General features: G+C 36.5%; 1 protein-coding gene across 2 annotated transcripts in view; it reads right to left on the bottom strand.

The window, feature by feature from the left end:
- ABCA13 (ATP binding cassette subfamily A member 13) overlaps positions 1-26,968 on the bottom strand; it is a 174,440-nt gene that overhangs the window by 48,125 nt on the left and 99,347 nt on the right. For both annotated transcript variants that reach the window (XM_062610878.1, XM_062610879.1), the window contains 8 exons: positions 23,910-24,141; positions 23,058-23,144; positions 22,389-22,461; positions 20,702-20,820; positions 19,518-19,605; positions 13,219-13,327; positions 3,168-3,222; positions 2,221-2,398 (listed from right to left, as the gene is read on the bottom strand). In XM_062610878.1, coding sequence (XP_062466862.1) covers positions 2,221-2,398; positions 3,168-3,222; positions 13,219-13,327; positions 19,518-19,605; positions 20,702-20,820; positions 22,389-22,461; positions 23,058-23,144; positions 23,910-24,141 — 941 coding nt within the window. The remainder of the gene's footprint in view (positions 1-2,220; positions 2,399-3,167; positions 3,223-13,218; positions 13,328-19,517; positions 19,606-20,701; positions 20,821-22,388; positions 22,462-23,057; positions 23,145-23,909; positions 24,142-26,968) is intronic.

Genomic DNA, 26,968 nt, shown 5'->3' with positions numbered 1-26,968 from the left:
TTCCCCAGAAATAAATGGGCAATTTTAAACATTAAATTCTATTAGAAATCTTACCTGAAAATGTAGTGTGTTATAAAAGTTGGGCTTGCACAGACAAAATAACCTTAATATTGCCCCTTAAGTGACATAAACTTCATCTGAACAAAATGTCTCCATTTGTAAAGACATTTTCCTGGCACTTATACATCTTCCATTTGTTGGAACATAGCAAAGAATACCAATCACATCTATAAATACAGTAAGAACAGCCTGATCCTCATGACAGCCATTTCATAAATCAAATACTTCTGCAAGTTTAATAAAGATTATGCTACCAATGATACAGGACACAGCCTGTAATAGTTAAAATATGTAGAGGAATTTCAAATTTGACAGTTCATATATTCATATGTTAGTGTCCCTAAATGATCAGCAGCACAATTAGCATTTAAAGTAGCATCTGTTCTTTCCCAGATCATGATTGATCATGCAGTACTGTGCTGAATTTGAGAGAGCATTTTGAAAGGAAGAGATTGACAGAAAATAATGAGGAGTTGCCTTTGTTGCACAAGGAGAAACTGCATGATGAAGGACCGTTTTAAACCAAGCCCTCTTATCTAAAACGGCAGAAAAAGGAATACAAAGATCGACCAGTCAAGTAAATAACATTTGGAGAAATGTGTTCCTACTTTGAGCTTGCTCAAGTGTGAACACCCCAATTTCAAGCACGGATGGGTGAAGCTCTTAACAGTTCAGATTTATAACAATCTGAATGAGAACAGAGCATTACAAAAATCTCTGTTCTTGACCAGGCTAGTCCATATTTGCTTGTGCTAGATTCCAGCCCTTACTTCCATGACTCATGTGTGTTAAGCAAGGTGCAGAATGTTTATGCCCCTTCACTGGGCCAGAAATCTTTCTACTTTTGAATAATCCAGGTGACTCCAATTGTTCACTATTGCCTCTGAAACCAATCTCCCAATCCAAAACAGTTTGAGACATGAACAATCAACTAATCGTACTCTAGTTCTTTAAAAATAATAATTCTAGCCCTTTCCCAGAAGCAGATGACCTAATCTCAAACTCCTGCCAAACACTCAACTAATACTATAGCTAGCCTCGTGACAAGCGAATTATGAAAAAGCCTTTCAGTAAGAGATGTATATGTATGCCGTATTTATATAGATACACAGACGTTATACAGACATATAGTGGAGAAATTTTTAATTTTAGTTTTTAAAGAGTCACCTTTGAAAAATATATTTGAAAATAATTTGTGGAATTCATGCTTAAATGGAACTCAAATGAGCTCCATTATATAGATTAAAACTTAGTGACTAGGACTAGCAGTGAGACTTGAGAAAGTTAATTCTATTTCACCAACTTTGGTTATTGGCCTGAAGAGAAAGCAACTTCTCAGGCTTGAAGAAGGCAAGCAAAAATTCCTGTTTCATTTAACTATGTTGGCCTGAATCTGACCTGCCAAAATCAGGTCTCAGTAGCATTCCTGTCTTTACATTTCATTAAAAGGGTAAAATTTAGGGAAAAATAATGACTTTTACGGTATTTTCAAAAAAGTAGATTTTCAGATTTCTTAATTAACTGCATATATTTGCATATATTTCTTAATTAACTGCATACTATTTGCAATGTCAACAATTTTAGAAGTTATTTGGTGTGAGAAAAATATTCAGGATAGCGACTTCACCCATTTCTGATCTAGGTCATTCTGTGTATATGAATCCATAAACAATATTTTCTACTGTCTATCTTGCCACAAATAAAAGGTACCAGTTAAGAATATCTGTTATATTACCCACCAACAGACAACGTTATTATGCCTTTAAAGTAGCTAAGCAGTATATTCAGGTCTCTCCAGTAATCTGAAAGATTTTGCCAGTGGCAAATCAAGACACAGAAACTCCTATGAAATTCTGTATTGAAGATTCTGTCTGTCTAGGTTGTTTAGCCAGATTTCTTTTATTTTAAAATACTGCAGGTACCTAAAGCTAGCATATGCTTTACCTAAAAATTCAACTTTGGAAAACAAAAAACACAATCCCTGCCTTAAAGAATTTTATCTAGCAGTATCAAAGTAGCAATTGTGTCCCAGCACTTGTTATCATGGCAGCCAAGAGCTGTTGATCTGCACAATTAAAATCTCATTTATGAGTCTTGTGACCATATTTTCCTCATTTATGAAAAACTAGTTAAAAATTTATACCTGAACATGTTACATACCATATCACAGCAGAAGTTACCAAGCCAGTAAGTTTTGTAACCCAGGCCGGTGATATGCTGCAGGCGTTTTGTGCCAGACACTCTGTCTTTCACTATGGCACTTCCAATGGAAGCGGTAAAGATAGAGAAACCCAGCATGATACAGAGTGCTACTCCACACTGACGAACGTTCTCCATTCTAGGGTACAAAGTAAAATGGCAAAATGAAAAAACAATGGGGAGGTGGGGGGTGTGTGTGTATGAACAAACCCAAATATTTTCAATCCCAGCTTCTCACTGAAACAACACTAGACATTAGGACCTTAATCCTGTTTACAAACACCATGTCTGTACACTGTCAACATTTAATTAGAGAAGAGGAGCAAGATGATGTGTTAAGAGTTACAGAACACAGTATGTGTTTAAAGTCTGAATAGTAAAGTGAAGCTTTGGCAAATAGAATCATAGAATCATAAAATAGTTAGTGTTGGAAATGCCCTTAAGATCATCTAGTTCCAACCCCCCTGCCATGGGCAGGGACACCTCACACTAAACCACGTCACCCAAGGCTCTGTCCAACCTGGCCTTGAACACTGCCAGAGATGGAACATTCACAACTTCCCTGGGCAAATACTTCCCCCCTTTACAGACAATTAAAATCCAAAAACTTGGCAACCTTTTGAAGCAGTTAACCTCTTTGAAAACGTCATGACCTGTTCACAAACACTGTAAAATGCAATCAGTGTAAATTCAGTATTTTTCTCTGCAAAATAGTGGAACCATATCTGATATAAACACTAGACATGGCATATAAACACCAGAGTAGAAAAAATGTTTCACTCAGTGGAACTGAATTGCATCTATCAATCAAGCCACAACATCTATTGCATGCAAAATACATGCTTATTGAATTAATATTTTCAATTGTCTGCTCATGCAGCTGTTATATATATTAAGAGTTATCTCACATTTTGTCCTCATCCAGGAAGGCTCCTCCATATGGTTGGCTGTAAAGTGTCATCCCTGTGCAAAGAAAAATAAATATGAAATTAAAAATTCACAAAAAAAATAACAAAAACAAAAAATAAAAGGCACACCTTAGATAGATTGAAACTGTAACTGTAGAGCTTTCAATAAAAAGATATTCAGTTTGGGAAACCAGAAAAAATCCTTACTACGCAATGCAGTCTTAGGCTTATTTTGGTTCTTGGTACCACCAGCCTGTAACAATCTAGCAATCTGAACTTCAGAAGTGGAACATAATTTATGGACAAAAAAATGTGGCTTTTTGCTTTATTTCTTTTCAAGCAAAGAAAAATAATTGTGTGTGTGTGTGTATGTGCGTACAAAATTTTATCAGTGAAAAAGCTGCTGTCAAAGAATCACGGAATGGTTTGGGTTGGAAGGGACTTTAAAGACCTCCCAGTTCCAAACCCACTGTCACAGGCAGGGATGCCTTCCACTAGACCAGGTTGCTCCAAGCCCCATCCAGCCTGGCCTTGAGCACTGCAAAGGATGGGGCAGCCACAGCTTTTCTGGGCAACCTGTGCCAGTCCTTCACCACCATCACCATGGAGAATTTAATATCTAATCTAGACCCAGCCTCTTTCAGTTTACAGACATTACTGTCCAACTGCTCTTGATGCAGGTCCTGGCTTATTCCTGCATGTGTACCTGATAGGGGTGCCAGCTGTAATGTTATACTAACCAGAAATTCTTGCCATGAGATCAAACTAGCACTGTCTGATTAGAGTATCTAAATAAATCCATGCTGTTTCCAATTTTAAAATAATTAATTAAAAAATCCATCCTAGCAGCATTATAATCTTCCCAGTATCTTTGCAAAGAAATAAACTGTTGGTAGCCTTAGATGGATTCTGCAGGGTGCCATTTAATTGAACGCATTTTGTAATACTTTGATAGAGTCCAGTTGCATAAAGGCAAAACTTGTCCTCATTCTAGTAAGAGGTGCAGTCCGACCAAGTATATCTATACATTTATTTTCACCCCTTTAATTCTTCATTCCTCACCTTAAAGCCAAAGGAATTTAAACATAGAAGCGGAGAGGAACATCAGTAAGTCACTGTGTGGTAAAAATCTGAACAGATGATGATGATTGATTAACTTGCACACAAAACTAGTACAAGGCAAAGATTTTTTTCAAAGAGTTAAAAGCCATACAATGAAGCCCGATAGTAGTTAACAAATCAAAAGAAGATTCAAGCTGATAAGATTTTGATTCATCACTACTAGGTAGATGTGCTATTTGCAGAAATCTTTCATGTCATTTGCTTAGAGGGACTGTTTAAAGTTTTCTTTGTTTTTCCTTTGCACCATTTTTTTTTTAACAATAGCTGCTATTTGTTCTGAAGTAAAAAACAGCATATCAAAGAAAACTGGAACCAAGTATTAGCTGAAATTTCTTTTATGTAAAGGAAAAGTAGCATGATAGATAAAAGCTTCATTCAGAGAATTTATTTCTAAGGTTTATCAAAGGTTGAATGGATGTGTGCATATTAGAAGAAAGAGTGTCTTTAACCCATATGTATATGCATATACAGTACCTATTGAATTAGAAATTAATAGCCAAAAATAGAAGTTTTTGGAAAATGGGAATCCTGATAATGTCAGAAGCACTAAAACAATAAGTTAACGATATTAAATGTTCTTCTTATACTCACTAGTGTTCAGCTAAATTATCAAAGAGCAGAAGTACGTCTTAAGCCAAGTTCTAGTTAGAGAGGATCTTCCCACAGTTGTCAAGGTGTTGTCTTCATGATCAAGAATTTGAATACTCTAACAAGCTGTCCTCCCCAAAGTTTCAGGAGACAGAAATCCTACAGTAAAATTGCTCCAGCTCAAGAAAGCTGGTTTTTACAGATTGCAAATCTTATAAGACTGCCCATGATTAGGAAATACCAAGACTTGGATAGCTCTAGGTCTTACTGATTCACATCCCTTTTCCTAGAATTTAGACACAGATAAAACTGTCATGTGGATTGTGGTACAGAATTATTGTCCATAAGGTATCCAGGCCTAAGGCAGTTTGCCAGGAATTCAGAAAGGTTCTCCAATATATTCCATTAATTTACCCAGGCTGGTCTGAATTGCATCCAATTGCTCTACTGCCATCAACTACCTGTTGTATGCAGTGAGAGGAATATGCACTAGCAAAAATGGCTATGATTTCATGTTTGTGCAATTTTCTGTGCAAGTGAATTCATGCTTATAAACATAGGTTTGCCCACTTGTACATTTTGGGAACCTGTTCAATGAATTTCATAGAAGAGAATCATCTTCACTGCTTAAACTTTTCAAAAAGAACCACAGGGAATTAATGAAACATGCAGAACACAAGATAAAAATAACACCAAATATTTTATAAGGAATGACTTCTGCTCGGGAATATTAATGTGTCTGGAAATAATTTTTCTCCTGAAATCACCATGGCCTGTCCCTACTGAACAGATCCCAAGAGGATACTAACAAAAGTTCCAGATTACTGCAATGCTATTAAATCCTACAACAGTTGACATAGGTTCCACACACAGAAATACATTGCTATAAAACTCTCTAGTATAGAATAAAGAGAGACTGAAAAAGAGATAATTGCTGGGGAAAATAAAAAAAAAAAAAACAAACTTTAAATAACATAATGCTTATTGCAGTCTTGCATTGCACAATACTAATCAAAAAGCAAATTGAGTTTAACTGATTTCATAGAATCATAGAATAGTTAGGGTTGGAAAGGACCTTACGATCATCTAGTGCCAACCCCCTTGCCATGGACAGGGATATCTCACATTAAACCATGTCATGCAAGGTTCTGTCTAACCTGGCCTTGACCACTGCCGGGGATGCAGCATTCACAACTTCCTTGGGCAACCCATTCCAGTGCCTCACCACCATAACAGTAAAGAACTTTCTCCTTATATCCAATCTAAACTCCCCTAAGTCTTAAGCTGGTTCAATTTGTGCCAGTTTTAACCTACTACCCCTTGTCCTATCACTACAGTCCCCAGTGAAGAGTCCCTCCCCAGCACCCTTATAGGCCCCCTTCAGATACTGGAAGGCTGCTATGAGGTCTCCACGCAGGCTTCTCTTCTCCACGCTGAACAGCCCCAACTTTCTCAGCCTGTCTTCATATGGGAGGTGCTCCAGTCCCCTGATCATCCTCGTGGCCTTCCTCTGGACTTGTTCCAACAGCTCCATGTCCTTTTTATGTTGAGGACACCAGAACTGCACACAACACTTCAGGTGAGGTCTCACAAGAGCAGACTAGAGGGGCAGGATCACCTCCTTTGACCTGCTGGTCACGCTCCTTTTGATGCAGCCCAGGATATGGTTGGCTTTCTGGGCTGCAAGCGCACACTGAAGCCAGCTCATGTTCATTTTCTCATCAACCAACACCCCCAAGTCCTTCTCTGCAGGGCTGCTCTGAATCTCTTCTCTGCCCAACCTGTAGCTGTGCCTGGGATTGCCCTGACCCAGGTGTAGGACCTTGCATTTGGCATGGTTAAACTTCATGCGGTTGGCATCAGCCCACCTCACAAGTGTGTCAAGGTCCCTCTGGATGGCATTCCTTCCCTCCAGGGTATCAACCGAACCACAGAGCTTGGTGTCATTGGCAAACTTGCTGAGGGCGCACTCAATCCCACTGTCCATGTCAGCGACAAAGATGTTAAACAGGACTGGTCCCAACACTGACCCCTGAGGGACACCACTCGTTACTGGTCTCCTGCTGGACACTGAGCCATTGACCACAACTCTTTGTGAGCGGCCATCCAGCCAGTTCTTTATCCACTGGGTGGTCCATCCATCAAATCGATCTCTCCAATTTAGAGACAAGGATGTCATGTGGGACAGTGTCAAATGCTTTACACAAGTCCAGGTAGATTACATCAACTGCTCTATTCTATTTCCTTCGATAGGAGAGTCCCAAAAAGTAATTGCTCTTCTGAAAAGTAGCAACTATTTTCTACACTCAATTTCCATTCAAACCATGCAGATGAAACAAAGAATTGAGTTTTTTAAAATTTACACATGTAACTAAGATTAAATTTCCTAGGGTTGCTGAATTAAACAAAGTAGAACCATGTTAAGCCAAGTTCAGTTCTATGTTAGAACTAAAATTCTAGTAATGTACTAAATATAATACTTTCGTTTGTTGGGTTTTTTTTTTTTGCAATTAGTCTGCAGCATAAGGGTCTTCTGCATTTGCCACATTTTTTAGCAAATTATTTCTTCCTTCCCCCCATCATCCAAAAATAGATGATGAATTTATGTAAAACCAATAATCTGACTTGTGATTCACAGAGGAAAAAAAGTTCTTTTGAACCTAAGGAGGAATAAACTGTCTTACCATAGGAAAATAAGCCAACACATTTGATATAAGCTATTTACTAGTATCTTTAATTCTTAAATAATAATACAAAATTCAAAAAAACTGTGTACTTTTATAATCTGTCCCTTTCTAGATTTCTCCTAACTACCTAGACCACCTTTCTTTACATATATGTTTGCCCCAATATAACTGTTAAAATGATGTAAGATGTACCTATCAATGCTTTCTTGCCTTTATATGCCTTTTTATGCCTTTTTACTACGTAAAGCTGCTATAATGACGCTCATTAAGTTGAAAACTAAACACAATCTTTGAGGACTTAAAATAAAAACCATAAATGACAGATAAACCAAGAAATTCCAAATGACAAAGCTCCTATTAAACAGATATATGTGGTGTTTATGCAAGGATTTTTTTAAGGCTTATATTGGTAAGCCTGTATGAACAGCCTTCAAAGCAAATTTTACCAGATCAGTATTCACAAGGGAAAAATGAGATAGGCAATATCAAGTGATATGGTATGATTCAGTCCTAGATCTCTGCTCCTTTTCATAAATTTCTCAATATAAAATTGTTTCTTTCACATCTACAGATTGCCATTTCATTCTCCTGACTTAAATACAACCAGAATTTTCCCAGTTGTCCTAAAATATCCTTTGTTTATGTTCTTGACATGGAGCTGGTGACATTATTTTTACAGTGACAATTTAGACTCCTTTGAGAGCACACGTGAATAATTGTGATAGGCACCGATTGTAATCTTTTGAAAGCCCTGCATAAGCAGTGCAAGAACAGGGAAAACTGTGATGATAGACATTTATACTGTATCAGGATTTTAATGCTGCATTCAGAGTGTAAGTGGACACCATGATGTAAAGACTTCTTTAGAACTTTTAACCTTCTTCAATATAAAAATTAAGAGCTTGAGAAATCAGAGCCACTGTTTCCCTGATTAGAATGAGGTTAAGAAAAGAGCATCTCAAAGAAAGAAACATGACTGTATACATGTTAATTGATATATGTGCATGGGTAGTTCTGTAATGAGGCCAGATGTCAATCCCAGCAGAGAACACAAGTAACAAATAATTCTGGTAATATATTTTTTTAGCTAGTTTTCAGCTAAACCCCGTTTTTGTTTTCAGCTAAAACCCTTTTTTGTTCTTTCATCAGTTTAACTACATTTTTTGGTGTGGGTTTTATTTGGTTGGGGAGGTGTTTGTTTTTTCTTGGAGCGTGTGGTGGGCTGGGATTTTTTTAAGTGAAAGGCTTAGTTACTATCTCTTGTTTTGGTCAGTGGAAGAGTTATCTTTACACTACTGAGAAAAGGCATTTTTACCAGACTTTCAAGCCATATTAGTAAGAAAAAAGACATGAGCGAAGTAGTCAGAGCATCACAGTTTAACTACAAATTGCATGAATAACCCAGTGGGAGGGGTGAGGGAAGTATTTGCATTGGAAGTGTCACCAGGAGCTCCATGCTACATGCTTAATAGTAGAAGAGACTATAAACAATTAATTGTGCCCTCTTCAGCTTCTCTATGATTTCCCCTTCGTCTTCCCCCCTCCAGGCTGAACAACGTTATTCCTTTTCTAACACTGTTCTCACTTAAACTAATTTCAGATTATAATATGTTAAAAAGGCATCCCTAAACTCATGGAAAAAAAAATCTTTATGTTATAAGCATTACAACATTCTGTAGAATAAAATACAATTCTTTTACATTTTGGATAGGACAGTTTACAGGAAAAACGAAAAAGCTTTCACATTACAGACATTTGAAATGAACAGTAGCTTGGTTGTAGTAGGAAAAAACCTGCCCTGTTACCATTCAAGAGCTGCACAACTCAAGACACCTTTCCCCATGCTATCTTGCAAATGGTACCTTCAACAGAAAGTGCTCTAGGTCTTCCATTTCAAATCTAAACCGCCTGAGCATTTGTCTGCAAAGAAAGCCGCATGCAATTTGGCATAGTCTTAGAGACTTGGCATGTTTCATTCCTATAAGTTATAAAAACCACGAGTTATTGGTATCCCAGTCCATCCTGCCTGGGTGCAACTTTCCACATAATCACATTTATAAAATCTGTGGGTTTGGAGTAAAAATTATAAGAGTGATATGAACCAAGCAGTACTTTTTCAGCATAGGGTGGAGAGAGGGAAAAATCTCAGCAATCTTCAAGCTTATATGGTGTCACTATAGGCTAACCAGAGCTATCCTTGGGTATATTTCTTGGTTCTGCACTGTATTTTGAAGGTGTCTGAGCCCATCTCTTGGTACTCTTTTGTAAACTCTCTCTTTTTTCTGTCACATAGCATGCTGAGTACATGGATCAGTTTGGATCTGTGCTACTAATTCTAAATATCAGGATTGTTACAGACTTGAATAGGAGACCAATCTAGCTTTTTTTATTCCATATGTTTCAGTTCAGATTAGAATAAAATAGGTTAGAAGAAAATAAAATAGTATGTGTTATAAAATGGAGGTAGCATGTATACATATTTTTTACAAGGTCTTCTTTGTGAGGATTTAAAATTTATGATGAGATTTCTGTTTGTGTGAGATGAAATAGTACTATTTACTGAAAAACACATGAATAATTGAGAATTTCACAGGCAGCACTCTCAGTACTAATTTATATTTTACTTTCCCCCCACTAACTAGATATGGTTAAGAAGATTCCTCCTAAATGTCATTTCAGTTCAGTTTGAAAAAAAGTTTAAAGTTACGATTTGAAAAGCAATCAAGAAACTATACAGTCGCTTTCCACCAAAACTCAGCTGAAAATGGGTCTCTTGATCCTTTCAGCTCTTTTGAAGAACTGAATCTGAAATAAATGTGGATGCTATATGAACACTTACAATGAGCCCTAGGATGAAAGGGTTTTAAAAAAATCAATGACTTCAATAGAATTCTGAGATGGGGCAGCTGCATCGCACAAGGCCTTTCTATATTGATACATTTCTGTTCTTTGAGTAATGATGTAAGAACTTTCTTGAACTGCTGTACTTTACAGACATCATTATAGATGACTACCACTCCTTTTTCTTCATATAATTTTACCCTAAGAGGAAGGTAATTGTCCTTCCCCTATATTCAAGCACGATAAACACGCTCTGACTCAGCTCTACACAATTGTGTGAAAAATAACATAGGTCTTCATGAGTATTTCTATCTTAAGCTTAAGCAGAAAACATTGCCTTTTAGCTTTTTAATCTTCTTCATTAATCCATTTTTAATTTGTTCACAATTACACTATCTAGCTGTAGGAATGCAGCATTTCAGAAAGAGATTTAAAAACATACAAACATCATTCACATAGGCTTGAAGACCAGCCAGGACAGATATTTTGTCAAAACCCCAGTCCATCTTCTCTGTCAAATAGTCTTTCTTGCTTTTTTCAATTGTTTAAAGCATTTATTTTCCTTATCTGTCACTGAATTTATAACCACTATAAAAGAAAATGTACCTGGTTTCCTTTCCAATGAGTTAGATTTTTTTTTTCCACAATACAAACAGAGACTTACATGATTATGAAATAGAGATGGCTATCCACATGGTAGAGAAGATGAGCTAATTTTATACAAGAACTATTCCTGAACTGCTGTTCCAAAATAGACATCTGATCCAATAACTGTGATAAACTGATGTAATTCAATCTGGCTATCTTCTGTTGCTCTATCTTCTTACATGCACCTCCAGCTGGCGCACACATTTTCTTCAACAACCATTCCACTAGTTACATGAAAATTACAAGACAGAAACATAGTAATTTTCCAAGGATTCTCATGGGGAAGCTTACTGATAATACCATATGGGAGGTAAAAGAGAAATCTTTCCACTTGCAAAGAAAGATCAGGTTACACAATAATAAAAAGCAATGTATTTTGATCACCAAACAACTACCATTTTCTGCTCCTGCATGTTCATGGTGATCAAGAGTCAGTAACTTGGACTGACACAAGAAAAACAATCATTTCTTTTTCAGTTTTTTTGAACAGATACAAATCCATCAGGATATAAATCTGTACAAGATATCCCCTGTAATCTTGGGTTACAACTTCTTCCTTCAAACTCTCACACAAAATCCTAAGTCTAGATTCTCTGTATCCTGTTGACTGAACAAAAGACATTAAGCACAAACATTTAGTCTTCTTTTCAGCTTCTTGTCACTAAAAACTATCACACACTGGGACCTGTACTACTGATCTCCTGTGAAAGTTACTAGGTCTGTCGCTGCAAGTAAAGCAGGTAGAACTAGGCACACTGTAATGACTTCCATCCTCCGGAGAACCTGGGAGAACTCCAGCTGGGTTCATGCTCAAGAAATAGCCATAGGACATGACTACTAAGTGAAAAGGTTCCTCGGTATTTATAGGAGCATTTAAATAAGCTGTTGACCTCTCCCAGAGTTGTTTCAATATCACAGTAGTAATCTGGATGGTAAATCCCCACTTCTCCATAACAGGTATAAAAATAAGGATACTTAAACACTGATGTTCCAGAATGAGATATCCAATGCTACAAGCCAGCATCGGTACAATTAATGAAGTGCATGGAAACTTGATTAAAAATCTATTTCTATTAAAAATTACCATTAAAATATCTGATTTCATTTAATTCAAAATATATGCAGAAATATATTACCTTTGATTAATTTTCATAATTTATTTAGAAAAATAAAACCCCAACCATGTTGAAAGCAAGTAATTGTTCTTATTTCATTGACATTCTGGAAACTTTTCCTAAGGAAATTCGGTGTTCTGACACTTAGGATTCCTTTCCCTTTGCAGTGACTTTTATCTTTTTACTTCCTTTCCATTGTAAACACACTGAAAATCATTTTACCATCACAGACAACTATCCTATCTTTTAAAAAAACACTTAACCATTGGTCATAAGCTTTCTTTAAATTTCTCTAAACCAAATTAATTTCTGATAAACAGAACTTTAAGAACAAAACAAACTGGAATGAACAGAAGTTAACCTGAACTACTAAAACCAGATTTCAAACTAGACTTCAACATCCTAAAAGTTCACCTGTGTCAACAGCTGTTTCTTTAGCTGCAGTCAATTTTTTTTTTAAGTCAGTTTGTAAATTTTTTGGTTTTATTAGTTCTCATACAGTTCAGGGGTATGTGAATCAGAGAACTGAGATGTCAAATATATTAATCTCTTTTTTTGTTACATACAATACTAAGATATACCAGCCTTTCCCATTCCTTGGATAACAGGATGCTATTGAACATTACACTGCAGTGTGAATTTACAGGATACTCTGGGTTTAACCTCAATATTTACATAAGGAGATAAAGTGACAAGTTATAAATCCATAACCTGTTGTCCATTTAAGCAAGCCCTAGCAGTGGTCTCACAGGGACTAACATCCCAAGTGTGGGAAACCAATTTACACTTATTCCACAGGAATGTCCTTTGAAAGAAATTCATATGGCATAATGAGCTATAAATTAAAATTCTACCTTATTGTGTACTACGTTCTTCACACACACACAAAACCCTCTTCTGTTTAATTAAAAGTCCACTTTCTTATCTCCCAAGAAATGTGTGACTCCACAATTCTACTTTATACTATGAAATATTTTAATACTTAAAATTTAGTTTTTTTCAAAATCATTTTTAAAAGATATGAAAAAAGACTTAAAGAAGGACTATTACCATACTGTCTCCAGTCTACATTAGGAGGCAAATTCACCCACAGAATGAAGTTGTTGAGTTCATTTAAGTAAGATGGCAGTGCATGGAAACCTTTTTGGTTGTACCATACCTGGAAAAGAGAAGAGAAATTATTAATCAAAACATAGTTGAATCTGTATGCCTAATTTGAAGTGTCCCATACGTTTAAGAATTTCATAAAGATGTCTAATTCTCCTGTTATGACACCTATTTAAAGGTGAAAGTTAACTAGGTAAAACAGAAGCAGTTAATTTGCACAGGTCTTTCAACAGCATGCAGCAGTTTGTTTTCTACTGTTGGAGCTGTGCACCTATGTTAATTATTAAATTGAGATTCTGTGATTTAATGGAACACTCTGTCCCTTTCTTTACACATATTTAGTCAAACAACTAGAGGAAAAACAAATCAAAAGGAACATTTTCCAATTCAATTGAAAATACAAAAAGATGAGTAAAACTAGTATTTACAAGCAGAGAACACCATTGAAATTTCAAAAAGACATATCTAAATAATACCTGCAAGTGACACATAGCATAAAATATCTAGGAACGGAATATCCCAGAATGTGGGGAAAAAAAGAATCAAGGAGGCACTGGTTACAAATATTCCACAAAAGACAAATCTGCATCTCCACCTTCAACAAACAATCAGTGATTTATTAGGCACAGATGATATCAATATAGACAAACTTTAATGCAGACAAGGCAAGCCACTCTTTCTGTGGAGCGGAGGGAAGCAACTATCATGTAACATATAATTTATCCACAAATCATGAAGAATCACCCCAAGCTGATAAATATACCCAAATTCACACTTCTGAGTGCTAGAAGAATCATTGCTGAGAGACTGATATGTCCCTAAACTGAAAATACTGAGGGCTGAGGTTTGAGTTTTGCTTTGCCTTTGAAAATCGATTCCATGCCTATGCCTTATTACTGTTAATCACAGTGCCTTTGAACCTGCACTATCCGTAATGAAAACTAGGTCAAATTATTATGTATGTTTGTTTTCAGTTTTAGTGACATGTTTAAAATCATCTTTGATTGCTATCCTTTCCTCACTCTAAAGCAGCCTTTCATCTCCCTCTTTTTATATACAGTTGAATGTCTCTTAACCTTTTCCTATTTGATATGAGTTATTTGCTAATCTGCATTTTATACATCTGAAAATGATGGTTGGCAATTCTAACTTTGTGTCTGGATGCTGATTCATATTGCAAAGTGCACAAGGTTTAATATAGGTCTTTCTTGCCTTAACGTCCTTCTAGGATTTCAGTTTCCTTAGATCCTTTGCAAAATTACCATATACAGAGTTACATTTGCAAATTTCCCTGAAGATTCTTTTCTCATCACTCTGATGCTGTTCTCTTCTAGAGCTCTTCCATACATATATGTGCCTTTTCTTAATACTGGTGTAAACTTCCAGACTGGGGGTGGTGTGCATTTATTTTATTTTATTTTATTTTATTTTATTTTATTTTATTTTATTTTATTTTATTTTATTTTATTTTATTTTATTTTAATTTAATTTGCTTGCAGATCATTCTGTTTTTTCTTTCTAGTATCCAGCTACAATCCTTACCTGGACACTAGTTCCAGACTTTGACCATTTTTCCTGCTGCATTTTACTACATATTTCCCAGTGCAGGTTGTCCAATCTTCAGTTCTATTTCCCTGTCTTAATGATTGTTTTGTTCTGATTTGTTTTCCTGACTACCTACTTGTTTGGATCTCTACATTGTACTCTATTGTGAGGCACGGTTTACCACACTCTAATTGCACATTCAGTTTCCTCCCATCTATTCTATATCATGCTTTCATATTCCACTCTGAGCTCCATGTAATTTCTTCCATGACTCTCACCCTTTAATCTTCTTTGCTCTGTAAGCTCTGTTAGTCATTTTTTAAATTAGCAGCTTTGGTCTACCACTGCTCTTGCTTGCTTTCACATTAGCTACTCTTCTTTATGTGGTCTTCACATCTGCTTGAAATCTCAACAGCATCTTATATCACCACATTTAAAGAAAAAAGAACAAATCCCAAACTCTTTCCCCCTTTGCAAATTCATATGCAACTCCTTTGTTCTCCTCCAGTTCAGTTCCAACAAATTCCTACACAACCTAGATATCCCATTCTTTAATCAACAAGAGTTCTTTGAAATAAAGAAGTGAAATGGAACCTAAATGTCCTGAGGAAAACTGCAAATCTGGATTTCCTGTGTAAATAGCAACCAGAGAAAAGAAACATAAACAAGTGATCAAGAGTAGACACTCTTTTTTACACCCCCATACAACCATTTCTTACTCTATCTTTTTAAAAAACATTTGTGCTGAATAGAAAGTTATACATACATAATGAAACTCCACTGCGATTGTATTCATTGTATTGAAAAAAAAAAAAGCAATTAAGAAAACAATAAAGCCAAATTCTGATGGCATATCCTCATTCAACTGAAGCAAGGAAAGGTCTCAAGTATTAGCAGAACATATTATAAATGCAATAATGTGGCCAATATTCAAATGAAAATATAAAACTACAATAAAGCATTGTGTGTAACAATACATTTCAATATCCAACATATTAATTAGATTTTTTTCCTTTAAACTGCATTAGGCAACTGAATCAAGCGACCAGGAAATGACCAAATTGAAGCTGAATATTGAATAGCTTGTAATCTGGCAAAAGAGGCATTTGATGTCATTCACTTTAACAGAAAACAAATTTAAGGGATTTTTCCTAAAATCTTGTGGCTTATTCTAAATTGATTGCAAAAGTACAATGAAAAAAGAAAAAAAGAAAAATATTAGTTCCAGCTGAAATATCTTTCATATTTCTTGTGTGCCACACAGATAATTATTTACAGAGGGAAGAAAAGATATAATGAAAAAATATTTACATTAAGATGACAAATTTTTATTTTTCCTTCACTGTTTTATTTTCTATCTATGGTTGATAAAATTACTTCCCCAGGAAAACACAACCTCAAACCAAATTAAATATAAATTCTGTAAAGACATGTTTTCCATTATTGCATAACATTTATACTTACTGCTAATATTCCATAATAATGCTAGACTAACATTCTGACTAATCTATGGTCAATAAAAAAAAGGATGAGGAGGGGCAGAGAAATCACTAAGCATTGCTAGTCCAGATTCATGACGGGGAGACAGAGACAAGCGGTATTAGGCTGGAGGGAAGTAACTTCCTCTGCATACTTAAACTTTACTTTACAGTAAAGTGTCAAATCCCAACTTTTAAGATTGAAAAAATGCACACTTCAGAATGCCATATAAATGTAATAAATTGCCTTTCGATGATATTTCAAATTGCCACATGTTCTTCCTATATTTAATAATGGTATAAATAATAGCAACTATGACATCATAATGGAACAGGTTTTGCTGATATTTTCAAAGATAACCAAAGAATACACAGTCATGAAGACACAAAAAATTGAGGAGTTGTGCTTCTGCCACACGGCAGTGCTAATCAATGAGAGTCAATAGTCAATGGTTTTAATTAACCACATTTAGAATCATAGAATCATAGAACAGTTAGGGTTGGAAAGGACCTTAAGATCGTGTCGTTCCAACCACCTGGACACGGGCAGGGACACCACACACTAAAACTTCTCACCCAAGGCTCTGTCCAGCATGGCCTTGAACACTGCCAGGGATGGAGCATTCACAACCTCCCTGGGCAACCCATTCCAGTGCCTCACAACCCTTACAGTAAAGAACTTTCTCCTTATATCCAACCTAAACATCCCCTGTTTAAGTTTTAACCCGTTACCCCTTGTCCTGTCACTACAGTCCCTAATGAAGAGTCCCTCCCCAGCATCCTTATAGGCCCCCTTCAGATACTAGAAGGCTGCTATGAGGTCTCCATGCAGCCTTCTCTTCTCCAGGCTGAACGGCCCCAACTATCTTCATACAGGAGGTGCTCCAGTCCCCTGATCATCCTCATGGTCCTCCTCTGCACTTGTTCCAACAGTTCCATGTCCTTTTTATGTTGAGGACACCAGAACTGCACACAATACTCCAGGTGAGGTCTCACAAGAGCAGAGTCGAGGGGCAGGATCACCTCCTTCGACCTGCTGGTCACACTCCTTTTGATGCAGCCCAGGATACGGTTGGCTTTCTGGGCTGCAAGCGCACACTGCTGGCTCATGTTAAGTTTCTCATCAACCAGCACCCCCAAGTCCTTCTCCTCAGGGCTGCTCTGAATCTCTTTGCCTAACCTGCAGCTGTAAATTTGTCATGTGGTAGATATATTTTCTCTTGTGCAGGCACAGATGCACATTTTCTGTGTACATGCATATAGCCTGTATGGGGTATATACAGTATGGTATGATTAAGTAAAGTAGAACAGGTATTTGAATAGGTATCTTAAATTTGAACGGATCACTTTTTGAGTGGAGGAGAATAACGCACAAAGGCTCGGAAACTTCTGAAAGTGAAATGAATCGTACAGGAAGTCTCTTCAAATGCAAATTTTTCCTTTTCTTTCATACCAGGCTATGTAAATGGTACATTCACTGTCTCATGAACAAGCCTGAAAGGTCAAAGTAAAAGTCTAGTCATTAATTACTGAAAGGTTAATGCAATAATTTGACATTGCATCAGTTGAAAGCCACTTCCAGGAGGTATTTTAGATAACACAGTGCCCTTTATAAATCTACTCCACTATTTTCTTTGCGTCTGAAATATGAAGTTTACTCACTAACAGTATAACTATAACTTACCCCGGTGCTGATGGCAGGTGGAGCTCTATGCCAAAGACATTTAAAATGAAAGGACCCTGACAAAAACTACAGTGCGAGCATGTCAAAACAAGAGTCTAAAATGATTAAAGATATATAGGACAAAAACAGCAGCCAGAAAACACATCTTGCTGCAGTCCTCTAGGACTTCAAGTTCCTAATGAAGGACTGATGGAACTGGAGTTTAAAGCTATAAGAAATCTGGGGGTAGAAGGGTCACAAGTGACCAAAATTAAAATATATATAAGGTATGGTGTGTATATAAGATTTTTTAAAAAACTACATGGAATAGGCATTGGAAACCGACTGTGATTTTGTGAAACTAAACATGAAATTATATTTGATTGGAAAATATCTGTATGTTATTTTAATACATAGTTGTTTTAACACTTTATCCCCAAATGGATTTGGAGACAGAGCTGATTTACACTGTTCTTTCTCTTCTTCTATAAAACAAAATAAAATCTAGTTTCTATACCCCTCCAATACAATTTCAGGCAGAAGCACCTCTCCTTCATATTCTAACCTGGAATATGGAAATTCCACAGTTTTCTCTTAACAAATCTGTTTTACTTCAAATAAAATGCTAGAGAACACTCAATGATATTCTTAAATACTCCACCTAGACTGCTGTTCCTTTACACACTACTATTCTACATTTGAATGGATGTCAAAAGAACATTTCAAAGCATCCCCAAGGAAAATAGAATCCCTTGCACTTATAATTGCCTCTTAGGCTCTAGGTCACATCCCAAGTTATTACAGTACAGATATACTGTATCTTTGCAGTGTATAATAAAAGGTCTCAAGGAAAAGTTCTTTATTTTGATTGCACTTAAAATAATCCTATTCCTGACTTCAAAGGTAGCTCCAGACAGAAAACAATGGCTCTATGTAACATTGCAAGACAGTACAAGTTGCTGTCAAAGAGATTCAGATTTCACAACATGACTAATTTCAACAAGGCACACTTCTGTTTCTCTAGGATAAAAATGGAAAGTTACTCTTATTTGACAAGGGGATTATAAAAACAGGGTAGCATATTTGTTATGCAGAAGCAACTAGCCCTGGAAGCTAAATCTTTACTTTGGGGCAAGAGAGGAAAGTATTCCTTGCAGGAATGTAACAAGCATCAATAATTACTAATTTTTTATAAGTTCAATGAGCTTTTGTCAATTCTGACGACTTTTTTGTAAGAAAAAAAAAGGAATAGCTAGGCTGACTACCTATAAAAAAAGCTTGATGGGTAAGATCTGTTAGACTCTGAAATGAGTTCACAGGAAAAAACAAAAGTGGTATCATCTGATTCACTTTAAACTGCTTCTCAGAACATCAGACAATACTTCAAGAACTATAAACAGAGAAGTGAACTAGAATAGACAGAGGAGTTTTCTCCAACTTCTAAGTGAAGGGATTTTATGTAATGATTTATTATTTGCTCAGTGTTGTGAAGCCTGAAGCTTGAATCAGTAAGCAATACATACATACACATGAACAGACATACATGCAACTCTCACCTTAACCATATACTTTGATTTGGTGTTGTTCAATTTTTTATCTTGAAGTTCAAATGCTCTTCTCCTTCCAAAAGACCAACCACCATATCTGGTAATAGAAATTAAAGTAATAACAAGTTATCTGCCTTAAGATTTACAGTCTTTTCTTGCAATGATAAAGTGGGAATATCTACACTAATGCTTTATTTTTCAACTGAAAGTAAAACTTCACTGGTCACAAAACCTTCCATGTTAAGGAAAAACAGGACCTCAATATATTCTTGAATAAGGTAAACAGTGTTGATCTTTTCTGGCAAAGGAATTCCCTCGGATAAGAATTTTTACTTTCTGAAAACTGAAATCCAAGCAGCAGGAAGATTTGTGAGCAAGTGAGGTATTACAGACTTTCAGAAACATCTTAAACAGCTTGGCATCTTCCCATTTCGATGTGGCATCCCTGGAGACATTCAAGACAAAGCTGGATGTGCTTCTGACCTGATCTAGTTGAAGATGTCCCTGCTCATTGCAGAAGGGTTGGACTAGATGACCTTTGAAGGTCCCTTCCAACCTAAACTAGTTTATGATTCTATGATATGCTAGCTCAAATCTTTCATTCTAAGATGTTTGCCACTATTTTTTTTTCAAATCATGCACTTTTTCTGGCTAACCCTTCCTTCTCCTTGATAAAATCATACTTGGTCTACTATTTCCACTTGTGTCAAAGGCAGTGATAGAGCTGCAAAGGCATCTAGAGTAAAACTCAAAATACAGCAGATAGATAACCTCTGTGGCTGGTATCACAGAGTATGAAGTCTTGCCAGGGGTATACCAGCCCTTTTTACTTTGAAGAAGTGATTACATGGAGCATGTCCACTTCTATTTGAGTCCCTAAGGAATGGAAACTATATTGTTTATCTAATTTGTATGTGCATATAATTTTCTTTCCCGGAGATGCTGAAATAATTCACTGTGTGGCAAGAAGACAGTCAGGGCATGCCTAAAGGCAATTACCATGCAACTGCTGGAGTAAGCTCTGAAAATGACCATGGATGGGGTTCCATGTTACCTTAGCCTGACTGTATGTCTTGATAACAACCAACAGATAAAGCTAATTACCCCTTATAGTCTCAGTGACATAGGTCTATGCTTTGGATCAGGAAGGATTTATCAGGAGGATAAATAAAGATTAGGTATTTTAAGGTTACCTTGCTCTGTTGGAAGGTCTCACTAAATACTCTTCTACAAGAAACCCTGACAGATTATACAAAATATGTCCTTTCTTATTCTTCACATATGGAACAGAGGTATTGAAACTTGGACACATCTGAAAAACAGCAAAAGCACTCCTAAATAGCAGTGGCACTACATTTAGCCATCTTTTTTGAATTTTGCTTAGATTTTACAGCATTGTTTTTCAACTTAGTTTGCTTTTCTTAGCTTTCATAACTTTTCAATAAATTATGTATGGTTTTATATGGCATCTCAAATAATTGCAAATGTTATCTACATATTAGAACCACCTATGATTTCTCTTGCAATCCTGCCAGTCAGTTTTGTTCTGAAAACATCAACAATTGTATGTATGTTTATAAACATTTGCAGCAATGAAAAAGGCAAGACTGCTATTCAGCTGTGCCTAAGAATAAATACAAAAAAAAGCACCAGATGTATATGAGATGAAACCAAAATTCTAATTAAAGCAATATGCTTCTAAAAATTTAATTGATGGACTGCAGTGAAAAAGAAAGGGTTTTTTTAATGATTCAGTGGGGTATTCTCACAACCAAAGAAAAGGAGACAGATATTATGATCTGGTATCTCGAAAGCCTTATAGATTATGCATATCAATCGGAAAATTTTAATCCTTATTTGACATCTCAACCCCACACAAATTAAAATTCATTTTCAGAGATTCTGAAGATATATAACTCAGATACAGGTTCTGCCTCCACTGTCAAGTGACTTCTTTCCTTTGAGTTTTCATGGTTAATGGGCTTCTCTCTATGTGAGTTCCCATTTCCATTTTAAGCTTCTCAAGTTTAAGTATACATCTGAGTAGTATTAGAGGCAAATCTGTTCCTTGCCCAAGCAGAGTAAAAGATTCATTTCCTCTTTCCACTTTTCCCAAAAATGTATTCCTATATTTCAGATGCAACTCTTAGACTAAATATGTATATATTTATGAAGGAGAGAACTTATTTGATAGAATGATCCTATCCAAGGTGATGTATTTCTCCCTTCAGACAGTTTCACATTCTTGTTTATTACTCAGCCTCAGAGTAAGTCAGCAAGAAAACTCAACAGTCAAGGCTGTCAGAAATCCATTACCTTTTTCAAAATCCCTTTTTTCCTCAAAGGTTGTTTTATTTTCATATAGGCAATCTTAATCAAAATCAAGCGACATCAATTAAATCTCATTCACATGTAGATTCCCTGGTAGTTTCTATCAGGCAGGATCACTTGACCTTCCCTTTTGAAAGCAACTAGTTTTCCAGATATTATGGAAGTACTATGTTTTAAACTTGTTTTCCAGAAGGATTTTTTGGCAACCAAAGTTCTATAACATCTTTGAAGCAATGCTGTGTTTGCTGAGATTAGTTCAGCCATCTCTGATTTCTGTTATTTCAAATCAATATATAGCCATTTCTAGTGTGTATACACACACACACATAAGTACATAAAAATTGGGCAAGATTTCCATGAAGACTTCACAACATGTAGACTAAACATTAAATGAAACAGAAGGAAATCTCCAGTCATAACAAAGCCAGTGCTCTGAGGGTTTATTTCCTCATGCTTTTCTTTAGTCCTTCAAAAAGAAAAGTCAAGTTTTTATATGTAATATACACATATCTGATTTTTACATGCATAAGTAAATATGAAAAAACATACCTGTTGTTCAGCCATACATCCACATGAATCCTGGGGTGACATAGATTCCATTTGCCAACATGAACTATTTTTTCTAAGGGGAATAAACATAACAATGGGAATAAACATAACAATAGGAACAAACATTAAATAAAAGGAATGTATTACTTAACAGAAGAAATCCAAAGCGTAAAAGCAGATCTGGCATCTTAACATTTTCTTTCAAAAAAGCATTTCATCAAAACAGCAGCTGTGTCTAAAGCTATCTCAATTTTATTCATTTGTACCAAAGTGGATTCACTAAAAATATTTATAAAAATAAAGCAGCAAACAAGCTGAATGTTTTGTGTTTGCAGCAATAAGTAATTCATGGCCACCACTCTGCATTCCTGAATTTGGATATCTGGAATGCTTCCTAACAAATATTGCAATTATTGTCTAACATTCATTCATATGGACACAAGACTTGATCAAAATCCTCCTGAAATTAATTAGAAATTAACATTTAAGGGATTTGGATCACAACTTTAATAATGAAACCTGCTTTGCCTAGATGCCAGCTCCTTCAACAGAACAGATTTGTCATTAACCTCATGCTGCCAAGAAAAGCTCATCCATGTTTCACAGAAATATTGAATTTACAATATTTACAATTCACAATTAAGGAATTGTTATAGTTGTTACAATTACCCTTGTTTTGAATGCATGCATGTGTTGTCCCAGTCAAAAAAATATCTCAGTAGATTCTGGGAAAGGTTCCCTAGATCATCTTCAGTACTGTCCAAAGTGGCCACGATGAGGAAAGGGCGAAGGAGGAAAGAAAAAAAAAACAAAAATTAAAACCTCCACATTAATGTCTAGTTCTATTAGCTTTCAGGCTCAAGATCATACATGTTTACCAAGAAATTAAAGAACTATAAAATCCACATATAGGAAACATATCAAAACAGCAAACTGAACTCATTTCAATGACTATATGTGAACACGTTAAGAAATCAGATACAATTATATTTAAACAAGTCTCAACATCTCCCCATGGCCATCTTTCTCTTTATAAACATGCATTCCTAACAGTTAGCATGCTTAGGTGCTTTTATGTTTCATTTATAAATTCAAACAGCATCATGTTATGTTTACGGTGATACCTACTGGATATTTGTCCAGTAGAGAAAGTGATCTGCATATGAAATGCACTTGAAAATGGCTAAGCAATTAGTTAAAATGAAGCAGGCAAAAGCTTGTTTAAATACACTTGTGAATTTACATATAAATGGCCATGGCTGGTATTGAAACAGATTTCAGTTCAAAGTGCTCCAAAGTCTTTGCCCTTTCCTTCAGAAAATCCTTTGCATAATGCTTTTCTAATTTTATTTCTCCCTCATTATAATCTATAAAAATGTACTAAATATCTGAAAAATAAATAGCTATTGTAAAAAGTAACCTATTGTTCTTCCTAGAAAACAAATAATCTTTAAAATATGAGAACTCAAGGGTGAAGGTCCCCAAACCGTGGATATTGCTGATGATGGATGAGCCCTTTACCTAAAGAAAGATTCTGCGTCATCATAAAGTCTTGGTGTTAGCTTGAGAGAAGGGTAATCAGTAGCCAGTGGCTTCACATTAAACAAGGCCATTGCCAGTGCAACAAAGAGGACAGGCAGCAGCACATTTAACAGGGTTCCTCTCCAGTCTCTCCTAGTGTGGTGAAACCTCTTAATCAGAAGGGCAACAATCTGTGCAAGAAAAAGACGGGCTCCATGCACACTCGGGGCCCCTGTAAGTGAGAAATGAGACAGGCAAAAAAATCACAACCACAACAAACAAGACAAAATTGACAAACAAGAAAAATAATTTTAATTTGATATATTTCAAATGTAGAACATAATAGTGGGAGGGAGGGAGGGAGGGAGGGAGGGAGGGAGGGAGGGAGGGAGGGAGGGAGGGAGGGAGGGAGGGAGGGAGGGAGGGAGGGAGGGAGGGAGGGAGGGAGGGAGGGAGGGAGGGAGGGAGGGAGGGAGGGAGGGAGGGAGGGAGGGAGGGAGGGAGGGAGGGAGGGAGGGAGGAAGGAAGGGAAGGACGGGAGGAGGGAAGGAAGGAAGGGAAGGAAGGAAGGAAGGAAGGAAGGAAGGAAGGAAGGAAGGAAGGAAGGAAGGAAGGAAGGAAGGAAGGAAGGAAGGAAGGAAGGAAGGAAGGAAGGAAGGAAGGAAGGAAGGAAGGAAGGAAGGAAGGAAGGAAGGAAGGAAGGAAGGAAGGAAGGAAGGAAGGAAGGAAGGAAGGAAGGAAGGAAGGAAGGAAGGAAGGAAGGAAGGAAGGAAGGAAGGAAGGAAGGAAGGAAGGAAGGAAGGAAGGAAGGAAGGAAGGAAGGAAGGAAGGAAGGAAGGAAGGAAGGAAGGAAGGAAGGAAGGAAGGAAGGAAGGAAGGAAGGAAGGAAGGAAGGAAGGAAGGAAGGAAGGAAGGAAGGGAAGACAGACAAAAAATGCCATATTTTATGATCCCTTGGGATTCTCTTACTACCTCCCCTTCTGTATATTGAGACCACTCTAAGCAGGATTTCCATGTTACATTTTAACAACTACTTGCATGTGAGTTTTAAAGTACCTCAAATTAATTGTCTTTCACGTAGCACAGGGAGTTTTTTGTCTCCTCTAGAAAACACCACACAGGACATGAAAAATGACTGGGAAAACATAGACTTGGTAAGATTGATCTGTACCACCTGAGAGTTTGCCATGACAGTTCAGTGAATGAAGGAAGAGCAGTGGATGCTGTTTATTTTGATTTAACAAAGCCTATGACATGGTCTCTCACAGTTTCCTTAGAGCAAGTGGGGTGAAAAGGACTATATGACCCCCTGGCCAGACTGCCAGGCCCCACACTGCAGAATGTGACCAGTGGTACTGGGTCCAACTGAGGAGCTGATTACCAGGTCTGTCCCTTAGGGGCAAAGATGAGGAAAACACTGACGAGCAGTACTTGTACACCTGCACCTGAATGGAATCTGTGCTGTTTGGAGAAGTCTGCAGGTCAGGCACTTGGGATAAAGAGAACCTCTTGACAGCAGGAGCAGATCTCTGGCAACACCCAGGGACTCCAGTGGCACCCGGGAGCAAAGTCACTGCTCATGGAAGGAGCAAGAAGCAGCAGGCACCAGCTGGACCATGGGAAATTTTGACTTAATATATTAGGGATAAAAAATTTCATTGTAAGGGTGAGAACCAAAACTCAAGACGAAACTGGACAAGACAATGAGTAACCTGCTCTTACTTGACCTGCTTTACCAACCTTAGTATTCACTGAGTCTATCAGATTCCAGTTAACTCTAATCAATTAATCTTGTTTTATTTCTGGTGAAAAATATTTCCAGTATTTATTCTTTTAATTCTGCAAATGAATGGGGCTTTTTCCCCAGAAAATCACCTAGAATAAAAATTCTGTCCTTAAAGAGTTCTAATCACAGACATATCTTGCTAATTTGACAACTAAAACAAATAGGATTTAGAATTTTGAATCTCTGGAGAGAAAAAAGTAGCTGGATCAGCATTCAGGCGCCCCAGTCAAGAATGGTTACCTTCTGGGCTTGGAACCTTGTTTCGTCTATATATTGGACTAGGACAAGATAACAATCTTAGCAAAAAAAGGTTTTTTTTTAAGCAAACTTCTTATGAATGTAATAAGGTCTTTGAATTATTATGGCAAGACTTCAAATAGTTGACTCAGTACAGAAATTGAGACAGTTGAAAGCAGAGCAATTTTCAAGGTGTGAGTGTTTTTAGAATAAAAGAGGTCCTTTAGGTGCTGCCAGATGAACATCACTGAAATTGTAAAATATACTATCTCTCACTCATTAAAGCTGTGAAATGCCAGAAAAGGAGCATGGAATGAAGTATTTGCTGTAGTCTTAGACCTGTTAATAGATTATAAGCAAGAAATGTGAGTGAAAGATGTTTCAAAATATTTGACCCTTTGAATCTCTGAAAGAGGACTATGACACCTACTTTCTTGGGACAGAAGGAAATCAAAGCTGTCATTCATTCTTTTTTCTTAGCAAATAGAGAGAAATCATAAAAAATTCATTCAGGTTGCAGTAAGAAGAGAAAATGTCATCCTGAATAAAAATAATTTTCCATTTTAACCAATATCCTGACTCTTATTCAATATTTCTAGTGCTGGCCAGCCGAGATACATCACAGGAAGATACAATAAACCATTATAATAAAAGCATGTGTTTGCTGTAGACATCACTTCTTTTAATTATTTTTTTTCTGAAACCCAATATGTTTATTATTTAAAATTCTCATTGACAAAGGTGTCAAACGTCCTTCTGAATCATCTTAAATTTTACTCTTTCTGACCTTGAATTTTGTCATTCCATTGTGTTTCAAGTAAAAACAACAACAAAAAAAATCTTGTTCATCTGTTTTGAATTTATTCTTTTTGGTGGTACTGGATATGTTCTTAAATCTTGATTTAGGAGGCAGTTTATAGAAGTTTCCAAGCTATCATCTGTATAAATAATCTCAACCTTTCAGTCTCCTCTCATAAAAAACTTTATAGTCCAAACCAGCCTCACCACTTGCTTCAAGTCCTCTTATATCACCCAC

Source organism: Pezoporus occidentalis, unplaced genomic scaffold (genome assembly GCF_034315485.1).
Source record: "Pezoporus occidentalis ecotype Australia unplaced genomic scaffold, CSIRO_AGI_Poc_V1 ctg15, whole genome shotgun sequence".
In the NCBI taxonomy this organism is placed as follows: Eukaryota; Metazoa; Chordata; class Aves; order Psittaciformes; family Psittacidae; genus Pezoporus; species Pezoporus occidentalis.
Note: the sequence above shows the minus strand (reverse complement) of the source record. Positions and strands in the feature narration are given on the sequence as shown.